General features: G+C 40.9%; 1 protein-coding gene across 1 annotated transcript; it reads right to left on the reverse strand.

Moving 5' to 3' along the window:
- Nucleotides 1-5,453: 5,453 nt before the first annotated feature.
- Nucleotides 5,454-7,578, reverse strand: CCN2 (cellular communication network factor 2). The gene is made up of 5 exons (XM_065401143.1): nt 7,516-7,578; nt 7,165-7,387; nt 6,568-6,819; nt 6,114-6,328; nt 5,454-5,750 (listed from the first exon to the last, which is right to left on the reverse strand). Exons 1-5 carry the CDS (start codon nt 7,576-7,578, stop codon nt 5,454-5,456), a joined length of 1,050 nt encoding a protein of 349 aa, XP_065257215.1.
- Between the last annotated feature and the right edge of the window lie 7,129 nt (nt 7,579-14,707).

Genomic DNA, 14,707 nt, shown 5'->3' on the forward strand with positions numbered 1-14,707 from the left:
TGATGGTGTGGCTGATGTGGTTAGGTCCTATGATGGTGTCAAGGGACAGCAATGCCCCTCTGCCATGTACATTGGCCAAACCAGACAGTCTTTATGCAAAAGAACTATGGTAGTCTAACCCAGCTGAGGATCTGGCCCCTGTTGTATAAATCACTTACATGCTCTTTTTTTCTGAAAAGGAAAAAGTTCGTGTTAGCTGCTGAAAACTAGTAAAAATCTTTCTATACCTTTCATAGGATTAACTTAAAAAGACAAGCAAATGTTTGGAGTGCATTTCTCTTTCTGACCCAGCCAGTTTTGCCTGAGTGATAAATGCAGGCACATCAAATCTAAAATCTTGTCTACACCAGAGAAAATGCACAGTGCTATGAAGCTTTTGGTTCTTATAGCATGATTATAAAATGCCTTGCATCCCTACACACAAGTGTTTCCAGGGGCATATATACCATACCAGATTGGACTTGCTCTTGGCAAATCTAAATACCATTTCAGTGCTAATGGAGATAGCTTGCTGGTGTAACAGGACAAACAGTTAAATATTCCTCTTCTTTCTGTCTTGCAGTGCACCTGAAGCTTTTCACTGCTTCTGGCATATATTCTGGGAGCTATGGGGGAAGTACCCAGAGGGCACTGTGACTGAAATGGCTTAGATTAGAACACACCATTGTTTATGGGGGACAAAACTGCAACAATGCAGAACACAAGTCAGCATGATGAGTGTGAGCATACTCCATCTATGTTTCATTTGGGAATGGTTCAACTTCCTAGAGTAGACATGGCTTAAGGGTAATTAGCAGCTGAAGGGCCAGATCCTATAATCTCTCTCCTAAATTCCTACAATCTGCTTCTGCTCTCCTAATGGTCAATCCGCAATACAATTACAGCTGTATCGAAATCCAATTGCCAAGAGTTATCTTCTGACACAGGAACAATACAGTTTCATTCTTCTAGTGCAGATGTGACATTAATCATGTTCCTGAGTTCTGTTAAAGCTTTGAATGTGTCAAGAGCTTTAGCACACTTTGGGGAAAGGTTCCCTGAAGAAATTTCTGGTATTTCCTGGTTCCAGTCAGACTGAAAATACTGTAAGAATGTGGTGGTTTTTGGTACTTCCATTTATGGGCATATGTGAATTAGAGGGAGGGGAACAAGTGGAAAATGGGACCAAAAAATGTTAACTGAGCTACTTTTCTCAGATTCTCCTTGGTTTTGGGGCAAAGCCTTGCATTGGTATTTCATCCTAACTGGCTGGACAATTTTTTTTTTTTTTTTTTGGTAACTACTTCCATATGGAGGCATATAAAGTATACTACCTCATGAATGAGCTAAAGCCACATTTTAGCTTTGTTTCTAAAGAAGCTGGGGATTCAGGGATAGGGTACAAAGTCAGGAAGGTGGGATCAAGTTGCATGTTGTCATGGAATATTCCTGTTCTTTTACTTGTTTTGTGTCCTTAATTTTTAGCATAACAGCTAGAGTGCTTTCTTACAGCACAGTGTTTGGTAAAGACGTTACACTACAAGAAGGAATGCAAATGACCTAACTGCTGTTTGCTATTTCTAGTCGTGTGTCCAAAAGTCAATTTTCTCAATTGACTCCCTTTCTTTGTGATTCAAACAACTGGATTCTGTTCAAAAAGCTTATTTGTTCCTATGTGGTTACAGCTCATTAAAAGTGGCTCATTCTTGAAGAGGTTCTTAATAGATGTCTTCTGGATGTTTGTTAGTTATGAGGAATCTGACAAAATTCCACCTGGAGAACAATGCCTGCCTCATATGATGGGGATGTAATCCATGTCTGTAGTTCACATCTGTATTGTGTTAGAATGCTGAGCTGCAAACCATGTAAATGCATCGTGGGTGCCCATGGAACAAAATACTGAAATGGGGAAAGTAGCTCACGTTTTTTGACAAGTCAGTTGACACTCTAATCTGCAGCCATATAGATTGCTTCTTCTAATGCCTAACTGAGTAATGTTCATTAAATCAGTGTCAAATAAGTGGTGGCATTCTAATTACTATAGTATTAATGTAGCAGAACATTCATTGGAATGAATATACTTAAATACAGTAAACAAAAGTTTCTTAAAAATGCTGTCACATCAAATCCATGTGGTAGAGCTTTCTGAAGAAGCAAACTAGATGGAAACTGATTTTTTTAAAATTATGTTATTTCCTTCTTACCGCCCCATTCCTAGAACATGATTCCTGTTATGGTCACTTTCTGCTTTTACTGATTTCTAAATCATAAGCATGAGGGCAGAAAGCAGGGAACAATATTAAGGTTGAGAGGCCTACATTTTAACCTATTTTTACTCTTAGGATTCCATATAATTTAAACATGCACTTCTTGATTCCAGAAAATGTGTGTGTCTTCGGAAGGAAGTGCTACAACAATACGATGCATAATTACATTCCCATGAGGCCCTGCAACAACGTATTCAGGATACTGGGTTTCTCTATTAATATGGCTGCACCGATCTATGTTACAAAATGGCAGTCATGATCTTGGGGCGAGAGAAATGCAGATCTTAATGTATTACAGTTACACATGACATTGTTGACTTTTTACATAATACTTGAGAGGCACAACTTGTCAAGCAACTTATAATAAGCATCATTTTTGCCACTTATGACCTCTAGTGACAATAGTAAGTGTTCATTAGAAATGTAACAACATAGGGAATTTTCATCCATTTACAGTATTTTATTTTTACTAAATTTGAACTTTTTTTTAATAGGAACACTAACAATGTCAAACACCAAACCTCTAGGGTCACTACTCCCATCACCTGCTTATTAGACAGTGATTATCTTTTCAACTTTAGAGCATTTACAGTGATAACTGTGGCTGAAGTCCAGGTATGTTTTTGTCTTTCAGGTAGAAATGACAGTTCTGCTATTATTGGGGGAGGTGGGATGGAACTGAGGTAGTGGTTGCCTAAACAGTCCTTCTGGTTATGTGAATGTAGAGTGTTTCCAGAGTGAACAGAGAGCTGCTACACCATATTCATAACCTGCAAGGAAAATACTGGAGAGTCAGAGGAACTATTAGAGGCAGAGGATACCCAAAATATTTCAGATGGGCACAGAAAACCACTTCCTCGTGCCAGCTGCATTCCTCACATTTTTGAGAGGAAGGGGAAATGCTTCTACTGATCCAGTGTCTACTGATCTCACTGGAAAGAGTCTCATTGACGTCAACAGGCTTTAGGTAACCCCAGTTAGTCTGTCATTAATGCAGACTTGGTGTAGTGTCCAGTTGACCCAAGTTCCAATTGAAATCAGTGGCCATTTGAGGGTGCTCAGCATATTGCAGGCTCAAACTTTTTTTCAGCTGACACTCTTGTCTAACTGCCCCAGGGAAACGCTGGACTAAACTTGGCTTCCTGAAAGTGATTCTTGTTAGAAAGTACCTGGATATCTGAAACAAGAAAATGCTTTAAATGCTGAAGTTGGTTTTAAAGTTCCTACTTTTAATAGACAAGAGTATAAAAATGTATGTTACTCTGATGACGGAATTAACACAGGGTTGAAGTTCATAGCTAGTATTTGGGGTACAGATGGCTCATCTCTTGACTTACTCTGTTTTGCTTACCTAAGATGGGTTTTAAGATCCCATCCGGCACCTTTTAATAATACCTAACTCCCTTCATCAGTTGATCTCAGAGTGCTTTACCAAGGAGGTCAGTATCACCATTTTACCAATGGGGAAAACTGAGGCACAACAGTGAAGTAATTTGCCCAAGGCCACCCAGCAGACCAGAGGTAGGACCAGGAATAGAATCAAGGTCTCCTGAATCTCAGTGCAGGGCTCTATCCATTAAGCCACATTATTGTCTTCATACAAACAGAAATCCCACTGGCTCTTCAATGGAAGTTTTACCAAAGTAAAGACTTCTTGATTTGACCCCAAAATGAGACACTGTTTCAATTTAATGATGCTTTAAAAATATTCCCTATAATTTAGCTCAGAAGGAATCTAGGTGCTTAACTATTAAAAAAGTCCAGTAACACTGAACAGCTTACATAGATGTTGCATAGCATAGTGCTGACAAGCATGACATAAAAACCTAGATAGCTGAAGTTTAAAGCCACTTAGTGCTATAATATACATGCCCTAGTTACTGATGAACCAGCTGTGCCTTAACAGTGTTGAGTTCAACCCTCCAGGACCCCTATTTAAAGTTTGAAAGACTAAATGCCCCCCGCCCCCCATCTTTCATTGACCTACCAGTGATTATGAGCTGGCAAGTTTGTGTTGAAAGAGACATGAAGTTTAATTCTCAGTGTATTGATTTCTGGGGAACAAAAACAGAAAACCCACCAACAAAACATTGATTTTTATATATCACAAAATAAACCCTTGTATTGATGAATATGTAGGAAGGGAGGGGGATAGTGTTGCGCAAATGAAATTCCAAGTCATTTATATAAAAAATATAATACTTTATTTTCAACTAGAAAGGTGCAAACATGTAACTTTTGGTCACACTTCTCAACAAATAAACTGTTCAAAGAACAGCCACAGTCAAAGAAAGAAACAAATGCTCCCAGGTGGATAAACTGATCAGCTACAAAAGAGCCATTCATTTTACTTAAAGCCATTTGTTCACTAAAGCTGAGGCAACCATATTTTTACCATACAAATGGATGTTTCCCAAGGATGCAGACACCTCATCTTTAGCAAACAATCTGTCTTGATTTTGATTCACTGGTCACCCTAACTGAACAATTTCCATTAGAGGATCTATTTCATGCTTTGAATGCATTGTCAGACAAGCTTTACGTCCTACCTATTTCTTTCAAAACAAACAAAAAAAAGCTAACATTAAAGTATCAAAGCATTAACAAAGGCACAAAACTTTAAATTAATTTAGATAACTGTACATATATATACAGTATTTACAATATTAATAAAAATCTAGCTTGTTACAGGCAAATTAACTGCCACAAGCTGTCCAGTCAAATAGACATGATTCTGATTCTTCTTGAACAAGTCATTTGAATCAGTGTCAAAGCTGAAACATTACAGTCCTGACCAACAGAACACATTTTACTTAGCATCTTGCTGGGTAATGATTTACATTCCAGCCATTGCTGTCACTCAACCAGTGTCAGCACACATGCTAAGGGTCTCTTCTTCAATTGCACTACTAGGTGGAACACACGTTACCATACTAAGGGAACATTGATCTTCCTGCATATGCCCTCTAGTACTCCCTAAACACCACTCCATGAACAGTGTCCTCTGAAGCTGTGCTTTGCTGTGGTCCCATGAGCCATTTTACTTTCTTCTTCAAACCAATGTTTGGGGTCGGAAGACAATTTGTCTTAAGTCACATGGAACAGTCTGAACTTTTTGGAAACAGATTTAAATACTTTGTGCTATCGAATCATGTTTACAAAATGAGATGCCAATCAGGTCAAGTTGAGAGCCTAGTGTCTCCTGCTTTATGCCATGTCTCCATACATCTTTCTGTAGTACAGAGACTCAAAGATGTCATTGTCTCCAGGGCAGTTGTAGTGGCATGCACAGGTCTTGATGAACATCATTCTCCTCTTCATGACCTCACCGTCAGGGCATTTGAACTCCACAGGAAGAGTGGCTGTTCTGTGGGGGGTGCAGCAACGTCCATCAGTGCAGACCCCACAGAATTTAGCTCGATAGGTCTTCACACTGGTACAGCCAGAGAGCTCAAACTTGATGGGCTTGGAGATTTTGGGGGTGCGAATACACTTTTTGCCTTTCTGTGGGGCAACAAATGAAAAAAGTTTAGAAGCCTTATTTAAAAGATTGTACAATTTCCATTCATATTTCTATCCATTAATTTCATCCTGTTATTATATGCAAAGAAGTTAATACTCTGATCCTCATGAAGGTTTCACATGCAAACAAGACAGTTTAAATAGTGTTCAAATTGTATTATACTTATCTAATGGCTAAAATAGGTGCATTTATTTATAACAATTCTTAAATATTCACTACTGGGATGAGACCTTATATAATATTTACTTGGTTCTGAAAGTGGGTAAGTTAGAGCTATACATCTTCTGTAAAACTGGGTCTATGCTGAAACATCCTTAGAAGTGTATATTAGATGGCATATTTACCTTGATGTTTTCCTCCAAGTCTGCCTCACAAGGTCTGACCATGCAGAGTCTGCTTTGCTTCTCCAGTCTGCAGAAGGCATTGTCATTGGTGACTCTGGTGGAGATGCCCATTCCACAGGTCTTTGAGCAAGCACTCCATTCCGTGGTCTGGACCAGGCAGTTGGCACGCATCATCATTGCCTGGTCAGGTCCGTAAGTGTCTTCTGGTCTGTAAGCTGTGGAGCACAGGTCAATAGGATGAGATTGTGGCAGAGAGAAATAGTGCAGATGCTATCCTCTCAGTGTATTAATGTTGCACAAGCATAGGATCATATTTATCCTTGGTGTGATTCCACTGAAGGCACTGGAGTCACATCAGGGCTGAATCTGGTCCATTAGGATAATCATCATTGCACTGTGTATTTCAATTTACTGCATTGGCAGGCCAACAACATTCATTAAGATCTCAACTCACCAGCTAGAGCGGGTCCAACCGCCGTCTGTTCTCGGAGCTCATCGCACACCCATTCCTCGCAGCACTTCCCAGGGAGCTTAACTCTTCGTGGGGAAGGGCAGTCTGGGCTGGGCAGCCGGACATCCATGCTGCACAGGGGCACGCACCCCACCGCCCCGTCCAGGCAAGTGCACTGGTATTTGCAGCTGCTCTGGAAGGACTCCCCGCTCCTGTACACCATCCCTCCGAACACACAAGGGGCGCCGTCCCGAGCTGCAGACAGTGAGAGAGGGACAGCCGGACATAAGCACTCTGGGAAAGGCAGCAGCCCAGCCACTCGCGCTGCCACTGTGGGGAGGGCGCGCAGCAGGAGCTGGGGGAGCCGTAGTTTCCACGGCTCCTGCTGAGGGGGAGGAGGCGGGGATGACAAGATCACCGCTGTGCAATGGAGCTGTGCCCTGTAGAGAGAACCCACTCTCCCATAGAAGGCAGCCAGATGGGAGTTGGGCATGAATTGGACGAGGTCACTTTTAAAGGCTCTAGCACCCCAGATCTCGGCCCTCCCCGCTCACTGCCGCCCCCCGCGGGGAGAAGCAGAGCCCCCCGGACGCCACTTACCGGTGCACACGCCGATCTTGCGGTTGGCCGGCGAGCCGAAGTCGCAGAAGAGCCCCTTGTGGTGGTCGCAGGGGTCCCGCTCGGTGCACAGCTCGCCCAGCTGCTTGGCGCACACCCTGCAGCAGCCGCAGCCGTCCTGCACCAGGCTCACCCCAGCCGGGCACATGGGGGGCGGCCCCGCCCCGCACTGGCACTGCCCGCTGCAGTCCTGGCCGGACACCTCCTGCAGAGAGAAGGAGACGGGAGGGGGTCAGGGGAGCCCGCCTCGTTGCGCTTCGGATCCCCGCGTCCCCAGCGACCCTCCCTCCAGTCCTTCAGCTGGGGAGGAGGGCGAGGGGGGGAGGCACTTACCGAGCAGAGGAGGGCGACAAGCAGCGCCACGGCGAAGCTGCTGGGTCCCATTCGTGCGGCCATGCTCGGCAGCGGCTCTCGGCAATAGACCGGGCAAAGGCTCCTCGGCTTGTCTGTCCTGCGGGCGGAGAGAGTCTGAGCCAGTGGGCCGTGGTGTTGAGCTGGGTTCCCTGTCTGCTGTCCGATCGCCTCGCGAAGTTCCCGTCTCTCTGGCAGGAGAGTTGTTCTATGGGTCTGAAGCAGGGAGCCTGGTTGCTTTTATACACTCCAGGCGCCCCGGGCTCGCCAATCGGCTGAATGGAGTCCTACACAAACAGCGACATTCCTGACATTCCTCCCCACCTTCCTGCCTCATCAACTCGCACCGGATTGATCCTGACCCCTTGACACTCAGCATTCCTCCTGTCTGCAAAAGCTGGCACACTTCAGCACACAAAAAAGGCGCTGTATTTCCATCACCAAATGGCATTTTCCCCCTTCCAGCCTCATACTCCTGATTTTATATGATGTAAAATACTTTTTAAAATTATTTTTAGATGACAAACCTCTGTTTCAAACTGCTTTTGCTTTGCCCACCCTACCTCCAAATTACATAAATCGTATTAACAGGCACTTCACTACAAGATACAAACTCCTGGGAATTCTGAACCAGCTAAGACGTCTTAAATATCTATCGGGACAGGATACATTTGAACCACCACCAGCAGCCCTGGTAACAAGAAAGGAGCTGTTTTAAAACCCACAGGAGTTCAAAAGAAACTGCATGTAAAATCTGTTATAAACTCAGCATTCTTCATTACGGAAGGAGAAACTTTTTCATACTAACTATTGCTGCTGCTGCTTATAATATTATCTGAGAAGGTGTAATTTAGAGGGAAAGTAATTCATGGATACTGTTAATCAAGTTTATTGGCTTATAATAGCTGAGACTAATTTGCTATAATTAAAAATTAACCTTTTACTTGGATGGGAGGTTCCATTATTCTGTCTTTCAAGGAAGCACATTCTTTGATATTAAATTATTCCAGAGAAAAATACTCATCAATAGTAGATAAGAATCTGTTGTTCGATTCAACACAAGCGATTAATGCTGTGACAGGCAGCTAGTTCAAGGGGGGGGGGGAGCAGGGAGAAAGGTTGTGGGGATGGTTGCTAGGAACAACCATGGGAATTCTTTTTCTTTCTTTTTTTTTTCTTGGCTAGAAAATACAAGACACTACTAATTTTAAAAGGTGGATTGCTCTCTACTGACTTATTTAGAGAGTGGGTGACTAGCCTTCCCTAGATACACACTTTTTCAACTTTGGCAACCAGTTTTGGAGCACTGAACACTCTGGGCATTTTGTTACTACCAAAAAAAGTCATAATTATATCATGAGGATTGGTTATAAATTGAGTCTGTGTGTTACTGAATCATACTGAATATTTGAAATGTGTTCCTTTCCCAATAGATGTTCTCTATGAATAGAGAGAGTGCCTATTTACCCTGAAATACTTGGCACAATGAAGTGAGGCTGAAGTGTGGAAGAAGTGTCTCTTATTTCCACTGCCTGCTTGCAGCTGTCATTTGTGAGTAACACATTCCTAGGGCATCTCTGCTTCCCTCTTGCTGATTATGCCTCGTAAGATTAAAAATCAGTTTGGCCTGTATCTCTTAAGTATCTTGGTCCTTATTAAATAATCATGAACCACGTTGTTCTTATTTATTTCAGCAGGAAGGATGGCTTCCCAATCCTGCATCATTTGTCTGTGCAGTGATGTCATGTTGATTGACCCCAGCTTTAACACAATGAATGCCAGCATGTTGACTTTTGACCTGTTTAAGTATGCTTGTGTTTATTGAGACAGACAGAGTTAATGCACTTTGTTAGGCAAATTGAAGTCTAGATGATGGATATTTTTAAAAAGATGTTTGCATATAACCACTCCCTCCTCCCACACTTTCACACTTGTGATACAGCAACATGGAATTACAGTTTTACTAAATTCAGAAAGTGATCTCATCTCTTCTACTGAATTTTAACAGACTGAATCAGTCCAATTCCATTATAAATAACATCACTCGCAAATGGTTATTTATGTTATCAACAATTCACACTCTGGGCCTAATTTTCAAAGATAGTGGCCTTTACGAGAAACCTTAATCCTACTTTTGGATGCTCAGATTGATACTTGGGCTAAATTCTGTCCTCAGATACATACATCACTGGCTTGTTGCTTTTTTGAGGGCAACATTTGACCTTTAGGCATGTTAATGGCCATTCTATAGACCCTATCCAGCTTTTATGGAAACTAATGGTAATCTTTTATTAACTTTAATGGGAGTTAGACTGGGCTGTAGTACTGAGGTGCTGATCTGAATGCCCAAATGCAAGATTTGATTGTCCTGTTTAGACACTAGCATATGAAATTTGGGTCAGTTATGTGGTAGCTGATCTGTGAAGAGTGGTGAAATGATAAACATAATCTCTCCTGTGTGTGTGTGTGTGTGTAACTTCCATTAATGTCACTGGGGAGACTGGGTATGTGTGGAGGGGAGAATGTACCTCAAAATCTCTCTAATTTAAAAATCCAATATTCTATATTGTACTGCAAAAGTGTATTTATCTTCTTGGCACTCCTCTTTGCCTTTAAATTAAGGTTCTTGGCACTCCTCTTTGCCTTCAAGTTAAGGTTATGCCATTGCTTCTGCTAAAAATCCCAATTTTTCATAAAGAAAGTATATCTTTGCTATTTAAAAAAATCCAGAGGAATAGTTATGGTAAATAATACATTTCCAAACTTCTGAAGCTTCCCAAAATCCATATTTACCTAAAGACTGTGATGACCCCAGTACTGGGTAAATAATATGCATACCAAACTATGTATAACATGCATACCAAAATGCAAATGTAACCAGGTAAACAGACTGCCTTTTAAAAATGCCTAAATATGGTAGGAGATCATCAGAGAGAGGCTCTAGACATGTTTCATAGCTTTCTGTGTAAGAATTTTTTTCAGAGAAATAATTTTTTTTATTAAACAAAAACCTAAGAAGTTCATTGACAGAAAAAGTATGTTTTAAAGTAACAAAACACCAGAAAGCCAGGAAATCCAAAGTGAAGGGCCAAGTCTGTCCTTAATTCAAATCACATAATGGGCCAAATACAGCTGTCCTCATCCATCTGTTGTTCATTGTCTTCAGTAAGAGTTTGGCTGCAGGACTAATTCTGTGCTCGCTGTGTAAATTGGGAGTAACCTCACTGGAATCTAAGGTGTTTCACCAGTGTAAATATGCCCAGAATCCAACCCTGCAGAATTTGGCTTCATGTTGTTTTATTTCTTTCACTGTTTATAAATGACTCATCGAGTGTGTGTGTGTGTGTGTGTACATGTACAGGGGAGGAAGTAAAGTGAAAATAGGGGCTTCTTATAACATTACGCTTCTCTAGCCTATCCTTATTGATGAACAGTATGTCGTGGTTTGAAGAACTACATCTTGGAGTTGATTCATAAAAGGTTAAAATGCACTAATATTGAGTTATATACAGGTGTTTATACAGCAAATGCTTTTTAGCCAGTATATTTTTTCTGGTGAAATTAAGAATTCACTATGTTGGCAGCACAACCCTATTGACACAGCTATACCCGGTATGTGTGTGCCTGCATCAGCTTCAGTTGGTACAGTTCCTTTGGTTAAGTCTTGTAAAATGTACAGGTGTGGATATGCTACATTCCTTCCCTTATGTTTTTCCTTTTTTTTTCCTTCCCCCCAAAAAGTTCACTTGATCAAGTATCAGACATACTGAAACCTGGCAGGACTACAGGAAAGTGGCTAGACTTGGAGTGTTTGTGTACTTAAAGAAGGAATCTTGCACATTTTCAACTTTCAGTCTCAGATATTTTCTTATAAGAGCAATTGGAAGTCTGAGCCAGCCCTCAAAGCGGAAATCAATAGCTCCCAGAGAAACATACCCAAGGAATGTGAATCTGATCCAGGAACCATACGCAATGCACATACAGTACCGTCTTCCTTATAGGAAGTCTGGCCATATATGGACATGTGTACCCTGAGCTATTTTTCATCATGATGGTCTTGTAGTTGGCTATAAACATTTCTAGTTTGCCTCAAGTTTAACAATGTACATTAATTTCCCTCCCCAAAAGCCCTCCAGAATATTTCTTAAATTGTAATAGATATTATCCTAAAATCCTAAGGGATCCAGTTAAACTTACATTAACATGTATTTGTTTAAAATAAAGATACTGCAGAAGTAGAAATGAAGTAAAAATAAAAAGCTATACTCTGTCTTGAATTTGCTGCCCTTCTGTTTGTCTTTCTTAGAATTCATGTGATGACTCATTCTGTATAGCCACAGGTATAGAAAGTGCTCAGGTACAATAACTGCTACAGATTCACTAACTTTTTGCGGTGGGGGGGTTCATGAGCTAGTGAATTTGCGAAGGCAGAGAAAAATGGAGAGAAAACACTTCTTTTTCCTAAGAACTGTCAAGCAGCTTTTCCATGTTTTCCATCTAATTTATTCCATCTGTATAACTATAATACTGTGGGCTAGATCCTCAGCTGGTGTACATTTTCTTAAATGAAACTTCACCAATTTACACCCGCAAATCCTGCCAATGAGATTTTACTGGTTAATGGCATTAACTCTTCTTAGAAGCATACAGGCAAAGAGAGACTGGATGGTGTGGGGGATGGCTTCTGACCTACAAAGGTGTTTATTACTAAATTGCTGGTTCAAATCCAATACTAAAGACACAGAGTTAGATTCTATGTTGATGGAGCTTCTTTTTGAAATCAAAATCACCAGCAGAGAATTTGGCCTCAAATTGTTACCCCGGAGACCAGTTGTGGAATTAAGTAGTGTTCAGCAGCATGAGTAAGGCTATGCCATAATGTGTAACTCCCTATTCATAGACCTGAGTTCATTCTTATTCCTCAGTCATAGATATTGACACTTAAATATGTGATATTTTATTACTTGAAGTGTCACTAGAAGGGTTGCTTTAAACTTCTGGCTTAATTTTCTGAAAAGTCACCACTGTTTTTCATGGACATGTGTGGTCTTAAAGTGGTAAAGTGATTACTGGAAATAAAATAATCTTAATCATGAGAGTATTCCAAACATATGTAAAACTATCTATATTAAGTCAAGATTACCTTTAAAGTGAACTGAAAGGCATTTTATCTGCCAAGACCCAGGTCCAGAGCATCTGGATTTCCCCTGAAACATCTGATGGCACCATTAACAATGGAGGGAGCTGCATTCATTGCACTAATGTAGATGTCAGAAATGTCATTAGTATTTGACGGGAAAAACAGAGCCCTTAACACAGGTCATGGCATGTGAGTGAGGAGGGAATTGATTCTCAATTATCAGGCTCTATTTATTCCCAGGTTTTGCTAGAGGGTATAGGATTTCCAGCAGTTGTAAGCCCAACTAGTGTGGGATTGCAATGACTCAAAACAATCCCTCCTCACCCTGCTTTGACAACGGCTTGAACAGTCCAAAAAAGTGAGTGGAGCTGGCTGAAGATGGGACATGCTATACCCGGTATGTGTGTGCCTGCATCAGCTTCAGTTGATACAGTTCCTTTGGTTAAGCCTCTGGATTCAGTTCAGTCCCCTAGGCAACCTTTGATGTCCTCTCCTGGAGGAACCCCTTGGGAGAGTGGTGATGGAAACACTGCCTTCCCTCTCCTGAAGGCTAATGCCCTTGGTGGCACAGCAGGAAGGTGCCCCCCTTCCTGATCTCCTACATCAGCAAATCAATCCCATTTTGTTTTAAAATGCATTTGCTCACATTTTCTAAGGTTTGCACATAAATTCTATTAGGGCCAAACCGAGGGTATTTTGCTGAGTTAGGCATGTAGGATGGGCCCCTTGTTGACGTAACATCTTAGGAGTTCTTATTTCATGTACAATATTATTTTTAGTTCATTTTTAAACTTTAATGTCTTCCATTTGCAATATAAAGGATGTCGTGGTACGCATAAATTTCTCCTGACGCTGTTCTTGTATGCTTCTTCTTGGTCCTGAATCACCCATTCTGGTATTACTGGAAGTCCTAGCATGTTGTAATAAAAACAGTGAGACTTGGTCACATCCCAAGGGAGGTCTGAAATCCATTGTGATCATTTTACTGCTCTGCATACCAAAGCCATTATGAATTTCTCTCTCTTACCCTTGCTGCAGGAGTGCGATTAGGGCAATCCCATACATATTTGAGCAATATGCTCATCTGACAGAATGTTGAAAATAAAGGCCAAAATGTTTGAATGTGTGTCTATACCTAGGCACCTCAGTCCCTACTTAGACACTTAGGGAAAAGTGGCTAAGCTTCCAGAAAATTTTGCCCAATCAATAAACTTTTTGTATTGAGCCACAGAATGACAGAAAGTCATTGGGTCACCCACTCTGTCTCTGTCATTGAAAAAGAACAAGAAAAAGAAGGAAAAGTGTTGCAAGAACTGATGGTTTGACAGTTTGATGCATAATGACAGTTTTGTTGCCTCAATGAGACAGGAATGTCTGTTTTCAGGAGCTCTATCTGTGAATATCAAATTAACATACAGCAGTAACTTCTGTTGTAACTATAGAATTTATGTGCATATGTAAAGGTGGGAAAGTCTTATATGGACAATATGCTTATTTCTAGTGTTTGAACAATTTTGTTGATTGAAAATGATTGTCCCACACCCTCATCACTCTGGATCCTTTTTTTTCTTTCTCTGTCTTAATAAAAGTATATGGTGTCCCTTTAGGTCAAGTGATAGAGGCCCATCCTTTTGGAGGAAGGGCACTTGAACTCCATCCATAGAGTCATAGATTCCAAGGCCAGCCCAGAAGGGACCATTGTGATCATCTATTTTCACATTTTGTGTAACTAGACTTGGAAGGATTAGGGTATTTTTATTGGTAAATATCAGTAAACATCAATTTCACTATACACACACAAACCCACGGAAACATATGTCCATCACTAATAGTAGAAATTTACAGATAGGCAATGTAAGAAAAATGTTTCTTGAGTACTTATTAGAATTTGATTTTTATATTTTTTAACATGTGATGTTGACAGTTTATATTAGTAGATCCTTGTAGACTGCTGCAGTTTTAATTCTGGTTATAAAGCTTTTAACTTTTTGAAAACAAAGTCTACTGTCATTAAAAAAATGTTTTTTGCTGTGT

The sequence above is a fragment of the Emys orbicularis genome, chromosome 3 (genome assembly GCF_028017835.1).
Source record: "Emys orbicularis isolate rEmyOrb1 chromosome 3, rEmyOrb1.hap1, whole genome shotgun sequence".
Taxonomy (NCBI): domain Eukaryota; kingdom Metazoa; phylum Chordata; order Testudines; family Emydidae; genus Emys; species Emys orbicularis.